This window comes from Macrobrachium nipponense, chromosome 6, assembly GCF_015104395.2.
Source record: "Macrobrachium nipponense isolate FS-2020 chromosome 6, ASM1510439v2, whole genome shotgun sequence".
NCBI classification, from domain to species: domain Eukaryota; kingdom Metazoa; phylum Arthropoda; class Malacostraca; order Decapoda; family Palaemonidae; genus Macrobrachium; species Macrobrachium nipponense.
The window spans coordinates 80,904,727-80,921,236 of NC_061108.1; the positions used below are offsets into that span (position 1 = coordinate 80,904,727).

A 16,510-nucleotide genomic window follows, 5' to 3' on the forward strand; every position below is an offset into this window, starting at 1 on the left:
TGTTGAAACCAACCCCATTAAAACTTAGGGTGAGCTGAAGAGTGCAAAGTAAGTCCATAGATTTCAAATGCTTTCCTGGACTGAATTTCCCGCCCACAGCCAGCCTACAACTCCAACGATACCAGATGCTCCATCTAATTATTTTACTTCTTTTTTTTTTATCAGATATGTCCAGAAATATGGACATACATACTGATTCCCAGTTTGATAAAGAACTTTATCAAATAAATGCCTCAGAATATTGTCTATCTCTCAGGTAATCAGGATGAGTAAAATGAATAATAGAAGCAGAAAGTGAACAGGTGCTGCAGATTAGATGAAAATAATCCCTCTGGGATTGGGAAGTCTCACGCCATGTCACATTCGAGATATGATCACTGTGCATTGTTAAAGAAGCTTACTGGCTATGAAGACATGACTAAGTTAAGAGCTTTAAATGTGTTCAAATAAAAGTATTGACTTTGAAATCCTTTATTTAGACTACAGCACAAAGCCTCTTACATAACCAAAACTGTCATTATGCTATAAAATATATAATTACCTACATTGAAAACTGATTTTTTTTTTATTTTCAGTGTTGAACTGTTTGAACTGGAGTTTGCCAATGTGAAAATGGCCCTGGAGTCACGCCCTAGGAATAAATCATACAAGTTTGACATCGAACTAGGATCCTTGAACTTACACGATAAGGTGAGATTTTCATATTGCATTCATACAATGTAAAAATATGTTTTAAATAAATGTCTTCACTCTAATAATCTCAGGATGATAAAGAAATACATATATTTTCTCCATTAAAGGGAGTTTTTCCAACTTGATCAATTAAACTCTTCAGCCTTTTGATACATTTAAGAAAACTTGTAAGAGAAAAAATAAAGAAGAAATACAGACTACATCTTGTTTTCTTCTTAATGAAACTGCAGTTACTTAAAAAGAAAACAAGGTATGTTATTTAATGAAACTGCAGTTACTTAAAAAAAGAAAACAAGGTATGTCATTAAATTCATTCTTTTTGTATCATTATGGGACTTAATCCAATACATTTGACCTCTTGTACACCCATGGTTCCCTTAGTCAAGAAAAAGTAAAGTAGAAATAAAACTTTTGATTTAACAAAAATAAAAAGAAAACTAAATTCAAACAGGATCTAACATAGACCACTTTTATTCAGTGTTTTTGGAAATAGGCATTCATTTTTTTTTTTTCAGCAGTTGAAATGAGTTTTAGACAAAAACAAAACATGGTTGGTTGAAGCAATTGCCAAAAATCATTATGAGAATAATCTCTTAATAGATAACTCAAGTTGAAGTAACAAAACATGTCACAATAATTAGTGTACAGGGAACAATTATGTTACTAAATAATGAAGTAAAATGGTTGAATAAGACATTATATTAGTCTCTTAAAATGATTCAATAGGATGCAAGACTGTGATATCTATACATAATATCCCAAGCAGAAAAACAAAGGACCCTCTTTGGAAATAGCAAAAATAGAATTTATTTGAAAGCAAGAAATTCAGTTAAGACAATTGAAATTTTGAGTCAAAATGTAGAAGTAAGACCATAAATATGGACATAGTAAAAACAAGCCTCATTAATTTCAGATGTACATACTATGGATCAAATGATCACACTGCAAAGTGAAACTGGTGAACCACTGAACATAAACTGTGGTTAGAATCACCATGTGAGATGTAAAGTGTTCACATTTATTTATAATTCAGAATTATAAATACTTCAAGATAGAACTGGAATGACCAAAAGAAAAGCTAAACTGGAACTGAAAGTAATAGCCTGCCAACATTGTTCACCACAGGGACATATGAGCGTCTTGCCTTCAAGGCTTTTGCTGATGTTTCTTCCAACTATCCTTCATTGTTTCATGCTGTGTTTCCTGCTGTCAAAACTCAAGTGATGTTGGACAAGGCTTCTGTTTCTTTGATGCTTTTTCTGTTCATGAGCACCAAATAAGGACCAAAGGCTATCTCTGATCTTAACTCCTTTCTTTTTGCCTGATGAAGTTTTGCCTTCCTTCTTAAAGTGCCCATCTTAGTATTCATTTGTTCCTTCATTTTATGGCCCTTTGCTCTCAGCTTTGTACCTCTTACTTGTCTCCCACTCTCACTGAAGTTTCTGCATTCCTCTTCTTGTTTGTCCCAAGAAGAAATGAATTCTTTGTTTCAAAACCATTCGTACCTCTTGTTGATCCATCCAAAGAAAAGCTAATTGTAGAAGCTGTGACTTCCACTTGATTTTTGCTGCCTGCTGTCTGCCTGTTGTTGCTGCAGCTGTAGTGAGCACTATTCATGCCATCTGTTGCTACCACTTCTCCTGGTTACTGGAAGGCTCCCCAGCATTCATGTGCTATCATGTAAGCAACTGCTTCTGTGTATTTGACTGCTACCATGCTTTTGGCTACTCTCTTGTTCTCAAATGTTTCCATGACTGTGGCCTCCATTATTCCTTGAGTGTTGATGTGTAATATTCTGCTGTTCTGTCCTCTGTTGATGTCTAAAATTATCTTATAGAATATATTCTCTTATATTCTTCTCTCCTGACTGGTTCAGGTCTTGTTGTGCCTCATTTACTGTTTTCAACGGAAATGCCTCCTCCTAAGTGTATCCTGAGTTGCTGCTAGGAGTAGTCTTCCTCTCCTGATCTATCAAATAAGGAGACAATGCAGAGCCTTCTCATACTTCTACCAGGCCTTCACTAGAGCCTGATTGACACAAGCTCACATACATGAAGCTCTTGCTACATTTTCCTCTTATAAAGGAGGTTAAGATTTGAAGAGGAGCTAGAGAGAATGCTGCATAGTTGGAGATATGTGACAGATAGGATGGATGACTAAGACAAGATAGAGGATGTGGTTAATACAGATAAGGAGGTTAACCATCAAAGTCAAAGTGGATGAAACAATTGGAAGTAGGTGTCAGTTGCACTTTAGTTTTATGGGCTAGGAGCAATTTGTCCAGATTCACTTGTTAAGGGGTGGTTTCGGCGTTTTGAGCCAGATTCGTCTGGTTTCACTTGTTTAGTGCTGGGTTTTGTCTAAAACTCGTTTAAACTATTGAAAGTTTACTTCCAAGAAAAGAATTGAATGCCTATTTAAAAAAAACTGAATAAAAGTGGTCTATATTGAATCCTGTTTGAATTTAGTTTTCTTTTTATTTTTGTTAACTCAAAAGTTTTATTATTTCTATTTCTTTACTTGAGAAAATAGAGCAAAATAAGTAAGATGTGAGATCATGTGACAAACATGAAGATGCTGAGATGGATGAATGCAAAGGTCATTTCAAGTGTCAAAGAAAACCCTAGAGTCAAGATTATGTAATATGTTTTGGGCATCCAATGAGGAGGGGATATGGTTTTACAAGACAGATAATGGAAGTGGTAGTGTTAGAGTCATGAAAAATAAGAAGGCCTAAGAGACAATATGGACTGCAATAAAAAAAAGACAAGTTACAAAGGAGTAAATGAAAGGAAGACAGAAGATCAAAACACAGAGGAGGCTAATTAAAAAAAGTGACCCCAGCTATGTTTTTAGCTGAGGAGTAGAAGTTTTTGTCTGATGCCATAATAACTTAAATCAGTAGTCACTTCTTACAGATGTGTACATTAAATAAATGATACATAGCTTTGTTACAATTTTGAACTGTCTTACAGTGTTTGGTTGCATCGGTGAATGTTAGTGGTAGTGTAAGGTCCTATTGATACCTTGCTTTGTAGACACGTCTTTTCTTCTTAAGATTTTTTTTTTAATCTTTCCATTAGATAGTGTCAGAAGTTCAAAGAGTGAAGGGTGGAGTACCTGTATACTATGTAAAATGAAAAATTTTTATAAATGTACTATCGGTCTTTAGCTGTAACATTAGCTGCTGTTCATTGCAATTATTCCCTTCTCATTTCTGTGTGCTCATAGCTATTTTCAAAATGCTGTATCATTTTTTCAGGTTACTCAGGATTCAGCATTTCCACTGTTAGTATCTCCACAAAATAGCGAGACATCAGGGTCAGGATTGAAAGCTGCCATGTCCAGAACCTCTACTATGTATGCAAGATTGACAACAATGATATCTCCTTCCCAACCAAAAGTAGAAGGACCTCTTTTTGCTTTGACATATGAGTGCCATCCATTCACTTCCAAAGCAGACCACAAGTAAGTGTAGATATATGCATTTTTTTTATATAGGGTCAGCCTAGTCAGAACTAAGAAATCCGTATTTGACAGTCAAATAACCTAGGAACATTCAGCAATTCTCCAGGTTTCTCCAGATAGATTAAAGAGTTCTAGTAAATTTTGCCTCACGAAATTCATATTAGTGATTAAGGACTTCTGATGATTTGACTAAACTAGGGAGTTTGTTATAGAGGAAGTAGTTTAAATCCAAGAATTAATGAGGGGAAAGCCTTGACAAAGTATATGAGCCAACTTGTAGATACAGCTTAAAAAGGAAGTCTGAATATGGATTTTTTTTTCAGTTTTTATGGAGGGAAACATTGTGGTTGGTAATAGCAAGAAACAAAATTAAGTTGGCTGGAGAGTGTTGCTCATGCTGGAATGAAATTTTAAAAAAAGCCAGGGGAGCATAATTGGATTTACATGTTTTGGAAGAAAGGGTATTGATGAGGTTGTGAGTTGATGATGCTACTTGAAAAGACCAGTCAAAACGAGGTTCCAAGCTGAGTCAGTGACCAGCATCCACCTTGTATACACATGAGTTGCCATATGCCACAGATTCCTTGTTTTACATTCTTTAATTGTTTTTTTTAACCAGTTTCCAGCTGGCGTTAGATTATCCTATTGATAAGACCGAAGGTTTGTTAGCTATGAAAAATACAATTGTTCATATGCAAACAAACCTTAGGTCTTAACAAAAGGGGTTCACCCTCCTTGGAGGATTTGCTGACACATTTCATGGATGTTTGCCTCCCCCCTCAGGCTCCCACAACTCTCCCCCCTCCTCCTGGCCTCATCTTCGTTGGTGGCCGGGGTCAGCCATTTTGTATTGCTCCACCAGTGACACCTGCTGCTTTCTCTGGTCGAGGGGAAGCTGTGACATCACAGGATCAGCCATTTTGTATAACTGTCAGTGGCACCTGGTGACATCACTTTCATCAATGACATCACTCCCAGTTCCCTCAGTGTTGTCTCTCCCTGCAATGTCGGCATTGTTGGTTGGGGCTGCTGTGCTGCCTCACTCTTCTGTGTTGTCATTGTTTGCTCCCCTAACATCATCGCTGCCCTCCAGTACACTCCATCTCCCTTCCGTGTCATCTGCGCCCTCCCTTGCGGTTCCATCCGAGGCTTTATGGCGGTTCTTAAGAGATTGGACTCTGTTTTGGAAGATAGGTTTGTTGCCATGTTGGCTGGGAAGACTGGGAGCAAGCGTATTGCATCGCCCCCTCCTCCTGCCAAGAGGATGTGTAAGGAGTCAGTGTTGTCATCCTCTCCTTCTCCTCCATCTCCGCCGTGTCGGCGTATCAAGTTTTGGAGGTTAAGGACTTTGCCTTCTCTTTGTCAATGAGTGAGGAGTGGCATGCCCGTGTTCCCAAGGGTGTTAGTGTTTTGTTCCCTGTGCAATCTGCAGTGGCTGCATCGTCCTCTGCTTCGAGTTGCGAGTGTGTTGCAACCTTGCATGTTCGTGCACATGTTGCTGATTCTTCAGTTTCTTCGGCACTTGGGCCTATTCGTTGTCGTAAGGATCTCAAGGCCCCTGTGAAGAGATCGAAGGTTGTGAACACAGAAGTAGTGCAGCTGGAGTGTTCGTCTCCCCCTCCCCTTGATGCTGTCTGGGGTTCGACTCTAGGAATTCTCATTCTATGTCAAGTGTTCGAGACGCTTCTCCATCGCATGTACGTGTATCTGCTCTGCACGGAAGAGTACATGGCAAGTACGTGAGTCATCTATTGCGAGTGTTCATAGTAATGTTCCTAGTATTGTGGTTGGTTTGTCGCAGGAGTTGGCGCATGGCTCCAGTCCAGACAGGTCAACTGGTGCTTCGGGTTGTTTGGCTACTGGGTCTACTGTTGGTCTGCACGAGGAAGGCTTGTTGGATAAGCCTGCATCTTCTCGTCATCAGTCTCCGTGGCCGGAGTAGGAGGAAGGAGACAAGTTGTCGATCTCATTCGTGGGTTCAACAATTTGGAGAGTAGGACTCAGGCTCGGTCGTCTTTCACTCCTTCTTGCTTGGAAGCCTTGCTGGGGGCTATGCAAGATCCTAAATCGTCGTTTCAGCTTCCCTTATTGGAGCATGTCCATTCAGCCTTGCACAAGGTAAATGCTTCTGTGTCCGATCGGGACGGGTCTCTTTGGTCAAGGGGTTCTTCCAAGTTGCTTTCCCCTCCACTCACAAGGCATAGGAGTATTATGCTACGAACTCTGCCTACTTGTCGTCTTGTCATCTTAACCTGGACGTCATACGTCTGAAGCCAGGGTTGTCTTTAGAACAGGTGAGGTCGTTGGTGCTGTCCATGTCTCCGCAGGATGCCTCAGCTTTGGAGTCTACGGCAGCCTCCATGTTACACTGTGTAATGGTTGGACTTATGGTTGACGGTCATTGCAAAGATTGAGTCTGACAGGTCCCCAGAAGGGTTGGTGAGTGCTTCTCTTGCCAGTTTGTTGCAGTCTGGAGGCAAGGCGTTCTCGTATCTCGCACACCTCAGCGTCAATTTGTGGGCTAATCTTCTTAATAGCTGTCAGAATGTCCCTAGTGTTTTACTTTAGGGATCACTGAGCCCAACTTGTCCCTAACAGTCTTGGGCTTCCCGGTGAACCCCTGGAGTGAAGAAGTGGAAGAAGATTGAGACGGGCTAAAGGGCAGAACTTTAGCCCGTGTACTACCTGCCTCACCTATATCCTTACCTTTCCCCTGGTTGTCGACAACCATGGGCTCACGGTCCAAGTTCATGGCTGCCACCTCTCCCAGAACCTCTTGGCCAAAACCCTCCGGGTCCTCCGGCAGGGCCTGTGTCTCCTCCCGGATCCTGGCGATGATAGGGGCCGCCAAGTCCACTGCTACAGCTGCCGACCTCTTAGCATTAGGATATATGAGCGAGGCCAGCTCCTCAGACAGCATGTAGGGCTGCTTGGACTTGAAGTTCCTGCCAAATCCTCCGACCCAGACCTTGAGGGTTGCCAACGTCGAATCCTTGACAGCTTGCGGGGTCTGTAAGAGATAGCTACATCACGGTCTAACCTAGATACTAAATTACTTAGTCTAGTATATATCAATATGATTCTCATTCATTATATTTCTCATTGTATCATTAGGAGAATGGTACGTACCGACTCAGTAGTGAGGTCTTTCACTAACGAGTAACTGTGATGGTAATTGCTTCCTAGCAAAGAAAGATAAAGGAAAGGAGAATGCATTTTCGAGAAGTTCGGCAGCAAGGAGGCGTTAGCGCAGTGTGTTGGAGGTACCTGTATCATTGATGGTTCTAGAATCGGCAGGAGTGTTGTGGAACTCGGCGGGATGTGGGAAACGCCGCAATTTCTGATCCAATACCTCGTCTAGATTCATCTTAGAAATTCTAGAAATCTCGCAAGTCTGTGACGCTCGCCGTAGGCTCCGCCCCCTGAGTGCCGTATAAATACGACGAACGAACTTTGGAGAGCAGAGATCGTAAGAGAGAGTTGTTCCGACACGGCATACAAACCTTCGGTCCTTTTACAATAGGAAGGTACTAGCGGCAGCTGGATAGGTCGTAAGCTTTCGAACAAGGGGTTCGGTAGTTAACTGCTTGTCCGACAGGCGCGCGCGCGCGACTGGGAGGTAAACAAACCACTTTTGCTTTCGGCCTCACAGCGAGTGGACGTGTGTGTTCGACGCTCTCTGCCCGCTTCTCGTCGTTTGCTTTCATGAGTATTTGGTTGTGTTTGTGTGTGAATCATTTGTAAGTACAATCATTTCCTCTCTTATTTCATTTGTGAATTGATCAATAATGGAATCTCCACGCCTCGCTACCCCCCGGAGACTATGCCCGGGTACCGAAGGGCGTAAATGCGGAAAGTTCCGCTCATTCCCGGAAATTGATCCACATATTTTGTGCGCTAGGTGTCGGGGGCGCGAATGCACCCGAGCCGAGCCCTGTGAAGTATGTTCTAATTGGTCGGAGGCGCAGTGGGCTTTGTACGAAGGCAGGAAGAAGCGAAGGCCTGCAAAGGAGTCGTCGGAAAGCTCTCCCGCGACTCCTTTGGTTACGGACACTTCGTCTTCTTTCCTGCCGCCCGCTCAGCTCCCCACGTCTGGCGCCTTCCCCTTTGGGGGGGTTTCTAGGTCCTTCTCCTCACCCGACCTGTCGAGTGTGGAGGAGGGCGCTAGATACCCCGATGTCGAGTTGTACTCTGGGTCCTCTATCCGTTCGTTTTCGCGCGAGTGGGTAGAGGATCCTGCTAATCACCCGACTTTTTGCTTCCTCAGGTGCGGTTGCCGCGAAGGACGACACCTCAGGACAGGTGTGGGCATCGTTGGTCTGCAGGGCGTGCCGAGTGTCCAGGGCTGCTCTACCATCTCGCTGGCTCTGTGGCGGTCGACGCCCACCCCCCCCTGCCCCTTTTTACGGGTTAACGGACCACCAACCACGACCCTTACAACGCCTGGCTATGCTTCACCTCCTCACCTGGTGTACACCCCGCACGCGGTCTCTGTCACACCAACTACATCGGTGCAGGGGCCAGTCGCCGTACCATGGGGGAGTGTGATGCCGCCGCCTGGGTTTGCCGTGCTGCCGCGACCGGACTTCGTGTGCCCGAAGAGCTCGCCCCTGGACCTCCCACCAGTACCAAGGATGTCTGTGCCGCTGGTCCGTCCACCTGGACCGCCTGTACAGCCTGCCGTACCTGCCGTACCTGCCCAGCCGCTGTTCACGGACGTGACGTTACCGACCACTGCTGCCGTTCTGTAACTGCTCCTGCCGTCTCCACTGCTGTTCCTGTGATGCCTGCACCTGCTGACGTTGTTCCTGTTCCTGGCACCGCTGCTCCCGATGCTGATCTGTTTGGACAGTTGCGTCCGGGCCCTGTTGCTTCGGCAACAGCAGCCCCGGCTCCGCTCTGGATGACAGATCTGACATCGGTCCTGAGGAGGTTGACGAAGAAGAAGAAGAAGAGGAGGAAGGTGTCGTCGTCGTCTTCATCGTCTTCTTCGTCGTCGTCGTCGTCGTCGTCTGCCGCCTCTTCCCCTTCTTCTTCTAAGGCTCCCCCGCCTAAGAAGAAGAAGGTCGCCTCCCCCCCCCCTAAGAAGTCTCCTTCGGGAACTTCTAAGGGCCCGTCTCGCTCTGGTGAGACGGGGGGTTCTTCCGCTGGTCACCCTGCTCCTTCGGGGGCAGGACCCGTCTCTTCTTCCGCAAGGAAGAAGACTACGGGGACCAGAGGAGTGCCGGCTAATACCGGCACTTCCTCACCTGCTGTTAGTGGTTCGACCACGGCAGCAGGATCCGTCTCGGCCTCTCGTTCGCGAGAGATACCGAGTGTACGGTCGCCTACCAGCGACCGTGCAGCTAGGAACCAGACCTCTGAGCCAGCTCAGCGTCAGGTTCATGGCACGGAGCGGAAGACTGTGACAGCCGCTCACGCGACTCTCACCAGACCAGCTCTCGCTCTCGCGGCGAGCAGCTGGCTACCCGGGCGGACGTGACGGTCCATGACCGGCCACGGGCTGAGGCTGGGAAGAGGTCCCCCCGTTCGCCGGCGCCAGCCACGGCTGGTAACCACGCGACCGTTGACGCGCTGTGAGGATACGCACCGGTCTCACCGTGACAGTGGAGCTCGCCGGTCGCCTGACCGTCACTCTCACAGAGAGCGATCGGGTACGGCAACCAGCACCAGCTCCTCTGACACACGAGACCGGGGCCGCTGTTCTCGGTACAGCCGTTCTCCACAGCGAGACGGCTCGACTAGGCCTGCAGCTCGATCGCCACCGCGGGTTGACGATCGCCTGCAGTCTTCCAAGCCCACTGGTTCTGCCAGCGAGCGAGGAGGGAGCGTCAGGTCTGCCCTCTCCCATACCTTCAACCTCCTCGGGTTACACCGGGAGGGGCGAGGTATTGAGGAGTGATCGTGAGGGGTGCGCCCCTCAGGATCCCACCACGTCGTCCTACGTACCAGGCACGGTTCTCGGACCAGCCAGGTCGTATGCACAAGTGGTTGGAGGAGACCGAGAGGGGTCTGTCGCTGTTCCTCCCCTCGAGGGAGGAGGGTCTCGGGAGATGCTCCTGTTTGAGGGACTGGATGGTCCGACTCCGCAGGACGCAGTCACTCCTGAGATCCAGAGGAACTTTGCCGAGGTTATTGCGCTGATTCGTCAGCACAACGACCTCGTGGAAGGATCGCCGCTCCCACCATCCGAGCCCACGTCCCGGCTCGAGTCGTTCTGGGGCCCGAAGAGGGAACCCAGACCGACGGTGGGTTTGCCGCGTTCCGAGCTTGCCGACTCAGTGCTGGACCAGGTAGAAATCGCTTGTCTCCGGGCAGACGGTTCTCTCAAGTCTGGCAGGTCGAGCAAGCTGCTTCCACCTCCTCTGCTGCGACAGCGGCGTTTTTACGTGCCATCTGAGGACCCGATGCCGCCCAACCCAAACAGGTGAACCCGGAGTTAGCCAGGCTGACTCCGGGTGTGTCTCTGCAGCAGCTCCTGTCCGAGAACCTATGGTTCTCGCAGCAAGAGGCACTCGGCCTGGAATCTACTGCCAATGGCAGCTTTCCAGGCCGTCTCCTGGTTAGATCTGTGGTCCCTCACAGTATCTAAGGTCGCAGCCAACTCCGGGGGAATTTCTCCCGAAGATGACTCGGCCTTTAGGAGACTTTGCCAGTCTGGGGGAAGAGCCATCTCCTTCCTTGCCCACCAGACGGTGAACCTGTGGGCCAACCTGGTTCTCCGACGTAGGGACGCTGTCCTTACTCGGGTTTCCAGGGCGGCCGGGGCGTGAAGCGGCGTTGGGACTTCGCAACGGACCTTTACGGAGTTCCACGTCTCTCTTCCCAGGAGAGATGGTGGACGCTGCGGTGGACAGACGGCGCACTGACGACAGTGACCGTCTGGTTCACCAGGCAGTCTCGAAGGCTTCTGGGCAGCCTCGGACTGCGGCCAAGTCAAAGAGCTCGGCTAGCGCTTCCTCGGTGGCTAAGACGGTAGCTGCGTCGAAGCCCCGGGGAAAGACTCTGTCTTCTTCGACTTCTGCAAAGGGGAGCCGTAACCAGCCCTCCTCCCAGCCCTCCTCCTCCCGTGGAGGCTCTGGGAAGAAGTCGAAAGAAAGGGGGGGGGGAAACGCTAGGGACGGCGTTCCCCCTCACCTGCTGCCGGAAGTGGGGGGGTGCCTGGCCAGCCATTGGGCAACTTGGCAGCGCTACGGCGCCGAGACCTGGATTGTAGATGTCCTTCGGGAGGGATATCTATTACCCTTCGAATCTCGGCCACCCCTCACCTCCAACCCGGTCCAACAGCAGTCGTACGTTCCAGGGTCATCGAAGGACGTAGCATTGAGACAGGAGATCAAGACCATGCTGGAGCAAGAGGAGCTATAGAAATCGTCACGGATCAGTCACCGGGCTTTTACAGTCGACTCTTCCTGGTGGAAAAGTCTACGGGAGGCTGGCGCCCGGTGATAGATCTCTCTCCTCTGAACCGGTTTGTTCGCCAGACCCGGTTCACGATGGAGACGGCACGTTCAGTGCTCGACTCCATCAGGGAGAACGATTTCATGCTTTCAGTGGACTTGAAGGATGCGTATTTCCAAATACCCATTCATCAGTCCTCCAGAAAGTACCTGCTCCGCTTCATCCTGGTCGACAGGACGGTGTACCAGTTCAGGCACTTTGCTTCGGTCTCTCAACCGCCCCACAGGTGTTCACTGCGAGTGTTCACTCTGGTGTCTGCTTGGGCCCATTCGCACGGGATACGTCTGATGAGGTATCTCGACGATTGGTTAGTCCTGGCGAGCTCCCGCTCGCAGTTGCTACAGGACAGGGATCGACTGCTCGAGTTCTGTCGCGATCTGGGGATCGTTGTGAACTTCGAAAAGTCCGATTTCGAACCCAAGCAGAGGATGAAGTACCTGGGTATGCTGATCGACACGGTAGCAGGGCGAGTCTTCCCCGCAGACTCGCGGATCAGCAGATTCAGGGAGGCAGCCAACCAGTTCCTGTCTCGGCAGGAACAGGTAGCTCAGCGATGGCAAGTCGTGATCGGACACCTGTCGTCACTCGAGAAGTTAGTCCCTCACGGGCGTCTTCACCTGCGGTCTCTTCAGTGGAGACTAAAGGAGAGTTGGTCACAGGCGACGGATCCCCCAAGCTTTCCAGTGTCACTGACACCGGAGGTGAGGCAGGACCTAGCCTGGTGGCTGGACGACAGGAACCTCTTAAGAGGAGTGCCTCTGCGCACTCCCCCCCCGGACATGCAGCTGTTCTCAGACGCATCGACCGAGGATGGGGCGCACACCTGGAGGATTTGCTGACTTCAGGAGTGTGGGACGAGAACGACAAGCACCTTCACATCAATGTACTGGAACTCAAGGCAGCGTTCCTCGCTCTCCAAGAGTTCCAGGACCGCTTGATGGGACACTCAGTGGTGTTGATGTGCGACAACACCACGGTAGTGGCCTAACGTCAACAAACAGGGGGGCCTAGTGTCTCTCCCGTTGTACCAGTTGACTCGGCAGGTGCACGAGTGGGCCGAGGCACACTCAATAGAGCTGTCGGCACGCTACATTCCAGGAAGAGGAATGTAGTAGCAGACACGCTCAGCCGTCGGGATCAGGTGAATAGGACCGGAGTGGTCTCTACACCAGGACGTGGCGGAAAGGCTCTTTGACCTGTGGGGGCGACCAGTCGTGGATCTGTTCGCCACCCGGCACAACAGGAAGCTCCAGGTGTTCTTCTCGGCCGTGCCGGACCCATGGGCAGCTGCAGAGGACGCTCTTCAACACCCGTGGGACAACCTCTTCGTCTATGCCTTTCCCCCGTTCAGCCTGACTCGCAAGGTGATCAGTCGAGCACTGGTCACCCCGAATCTCAGGATGATCCTGGTGGCTCCCAAATGGCCACAGGCCATTTGGTATCCGGACCTGCTGGCTCTTCTCGCAGGAGAACCGAGAGAGATTCCCCCTTGGCACAACCTTCTCGCCCAGCCACACGTCGAGCGGTACCACCGAGCAGTCCAGTCCCTACGTCTTCACGGCTGGCTGTTATCCACCATCTCTTGCGAACGAGAGGCTTTTCTCGTAGCGCAGCAACAGAGATGGCTGGAAACGTCCGTCAGTCCTCTGCAGCTGTGTACCAGGGGAAGTGGGCCGTCTTCTGTGGTTGGTGTCGTAGACGGGGTCTATCTCCTCTCAGAGCCACTCTTCAGCAGGTAGCGGATTTCCTCGTTTTTCTTCGCCGAGAGAAGCTCCTCTCAGTCCCCACAGTCAAAGGATACAGAGCCGCCCTGGCTCTCGTCCTGAAACTGAGGGGATTGGACATCTCGAACTCGTTCGAGATCTCCTTGCTTATGAGGAGCTTCGAAAGGTCTTGCCCACCTAGGGAACTCAGGCCCCCTGCGTGGGATGTGACTCTCGTCCTTAGGAGTTTGACTCGAACGCCGTTCGAGCCACTCCGAGAGTCGTCAGACAGGGATCTGACCCTCAAGACCCTCTTCTTGCTGGCCCTGGCATCGGCGAAGAGAGTAGGGGAACTTCATGGTCTTTCCTATGATGTACGACACTCCAGGGGATGGGGATCTGTGACGCTCAATTTCGTCCCGAACTTCGTTGCGAAGACTCAGAAACCGACGGTCCCTGACGACAGGTTCGAGTCCTTCACGATTCCCTCCCTAATGGACTTCACCGATAATGATGCGGATGAGATGCTGCTTTGTCCTGTGAGGGCGCTACGGCGCTATCTGAAGAAAACTCGACACCTCAGGCCTGAGTGTCGACGCCTCTTCGTTAGCACCGGGGTAACCAAGAAAGAAGTATCCAAGAACACTCTTTCATTCTGGCTGCGTGAGGTCATCAGGAGGGCGTATGAGGCTGATGGCAGTGACGACATCCGTACGTCCCGTCCGAGAGCTCACGAAGTCAGAAGTATTGGCCCCTCGTTGGCGTTTCGTAAGAACTTCTCCGTGGCGCAGGTCCTGAAGGCAGGGGTCTGGTCTAACCAGACTACCTTTACGTCCTTCTACCTTCGGGATATTGCCCACAGGTCCTTGGATACCTTTTCTTGGACCGTGTGGCTGCTCAACAAGTTGTGTAGCTAACCCAGACCCTCGCAGGCTGAAACAGCATCGAGTCCTGGTGTGACTGTGTGGATGGATGTGTGAGTGAGTGAGTGACTGGCTCCCTCTTCCCATCTTTTCCTCCTCCTCTACCTGTGGGCAGAGGGCCACGGTCGTCACTACGCTGGATGAGGACGAGATGCAGGTGAGCTATATGACAGAGCCCCATCCTATCCCTTTCACTAGGGATAGGAGCAGAATATCCACTCCACTTACCTCCGACAATGGGGGGGGAAGTGGATGCCTACAAGAGTCAAACCCATGACTTTATATTTGCTCCTGTACAGGAACAAGTTCTTACATTGCTGGTACGAAGAGATACGCTTGCCTCTCTCTTAGTACTCGGTCCAGAGGTCTGACCATTGATCCTGCGGTGCACACCCCGATCAATCGGACAGAGGCTTGGATCCCTCCCTCGCTCTTACGACCAGGGAGACTTCCAAGGTTGGGCGAACACCAGTCTGTTCACAAAAGACTCAGATTCCTCCCACCAAGAAGTGAGTCTTCCTGAAAATAATAAATTAAAACAAATAAAACAGGATGTTAACAAATGGAGTTCAGCATATCAAAGAGAGAGACATGCTCAAGTAATCCTGACACGCCTCCGTATAGGCCACACTCGTCTGACACACGGGCACCTGATGAGCAACCCACGCGACCCTGCTCCAGAGTGTTCAGAGTGCAAGGAGTTGGTAACAGTCAGACATGTCTTGTGCGAGTGTCCAAAGTATGACCAGCAGAGACTGTCAACTTTTGGAAATAAAACAATAAAAGAAATTTTGACAGAATCTTTTACATTTTCAGTAGTTCCAATTTTGACTTTTCTGAGGAACTGCAATTTAATTGATAAAATATAAGTTTTTTTTAGTGAATTTTAAAACAAAATTTCAAAAATTTAAAACTTAATTCCGAATTTTAATATACCGTTTTAGTATGTATGTAAGGGAACATGAGTAAATGTATTTATTGTGTGTTTGTTCTAGTATGAAAGCGTTCGCCTTTGTGCATTTTTTTTTTTTTTTTATCCTGAATGACCAATTTGGTCCCAGTTCTGGCCTAAGGGCTAGACCTGGCATTTTATCTAATCCTTCGGGCCAGCCCTAGGAGAGCTGAAAATCAGCTCAGTGGTCTGGTAAAACTACTTTTATAATAATAATATTGTAAAAGGACCGAAGGTTTGTATGCCGTGTCGGAACAAATGACAATTTGTCCAAAATTGCATTTTTCCTAACTATACAAACCTGAGGTCCTTTTACACATAGCCCCACCTCATGCCACCCCTCACTCTGCAGTTTTTGCTTGGGCCAAAAGCAAAAGTGATTTGTTTACCTCCCAGTCGCGCGCGCGCGCCTGTCGGACAAGCAGTTAACTACCAAACCCCTTGTTCGAAAGCTTACGACCTATCCAGCTGCCGCTAGTACCTTCCTATTGTAAAAGGACCTCAGGTTTGTATAGTTAGGAAAAATGCAATTTTGGACAAATTGTCATATTTCCAGTTAGTCACAGAGAGATATCCTCAGTATGAGCCACAGATCAGATTATCAGTGAGAGATCAGCAGCTGCAGAGACCTTCCGAGAGAGATAAGAGAAACAGGAACTGACGAAGGATCAGGAAAAAAAGTTGCTCGAGAGTTGGTTGGATACTGGTTAGTCGTCTTCAGGAGTGGACGAATTATCTCGTGTTATCTCGACGTCGACCAGACTTCAGAGAAGAAAAGGTCCCGCTAGAGGAGTTGGGGAGCTCCTGCCTTACAAGTAGACTATTTTCCGCAATACGGAGTCAAGAGGATGTCTGCAATCAACGCTCTCCTTTTGCGAAGCCACTGCTTCGAGTCACTAAACCGGCCCGCAAGTATTTGAATTGCCTCACTGTTCCCCCAGTTCATGCGGTGTAAGATTCTATCTTTTTATGTAAATAGGAGATACCATTCTGCATTTCCCTATGTTAGTAAGCTTGTAAATAAACCTTTGTTGTGTTAGTGTTTCTTTCTATATTCGTATCCCCAGTTTCAACTGTTGGTGTTGACATTTTTTTTTTTTTATTATTTCACATCGAACCTGTAGCGAACCTCTCTCAGAGGCCGTAACAGTAACACACCTTGCACCCCTCCTGGTGCCATACCAGCAAGGAGTCCACAAGCACCGCACATCTGGCATGCGAGCGGCAAACCACATGCCCGCACAGCTCCTGAAGCATGGCCGTGCATGCCGCCTCCAGGCAGCGTCCATCTGTAATTTAATTGATACATG

The 16,510-nt window shown here is 48.5% G+C and overlaps 1 protein-coding gene across 4 annotated transcripts in view; it reads left to right on the plus strand.

Annotated features, from left to right (window-relative positions):
• The window catches only part of LOC135216276 (intermembrane lipid transfer protein VPS13D-like), a 999,641-nt gene that overhangs the window by 117,224 nt on the left and 865,907 nt on the right, over window positions 1-16,510 (plus strand). For all 4 annotated transcript variants that reach the window (XM_064251439.1, XM_064251442.1, XM_064251440.1 and 1 more), the window contains exons 7-8: window positions 576-690; window positions 3,956-4,161. In XM_064251439.1, the coding sequence (XP_064107509.1) occupies window positions 576-690; window positions 3,956-4,161 (321 nt within the window). The remainder of the gene's footprint in view (window positions 1-575; window positions 691-3,955; window positions 4,162-16,510) is intronic.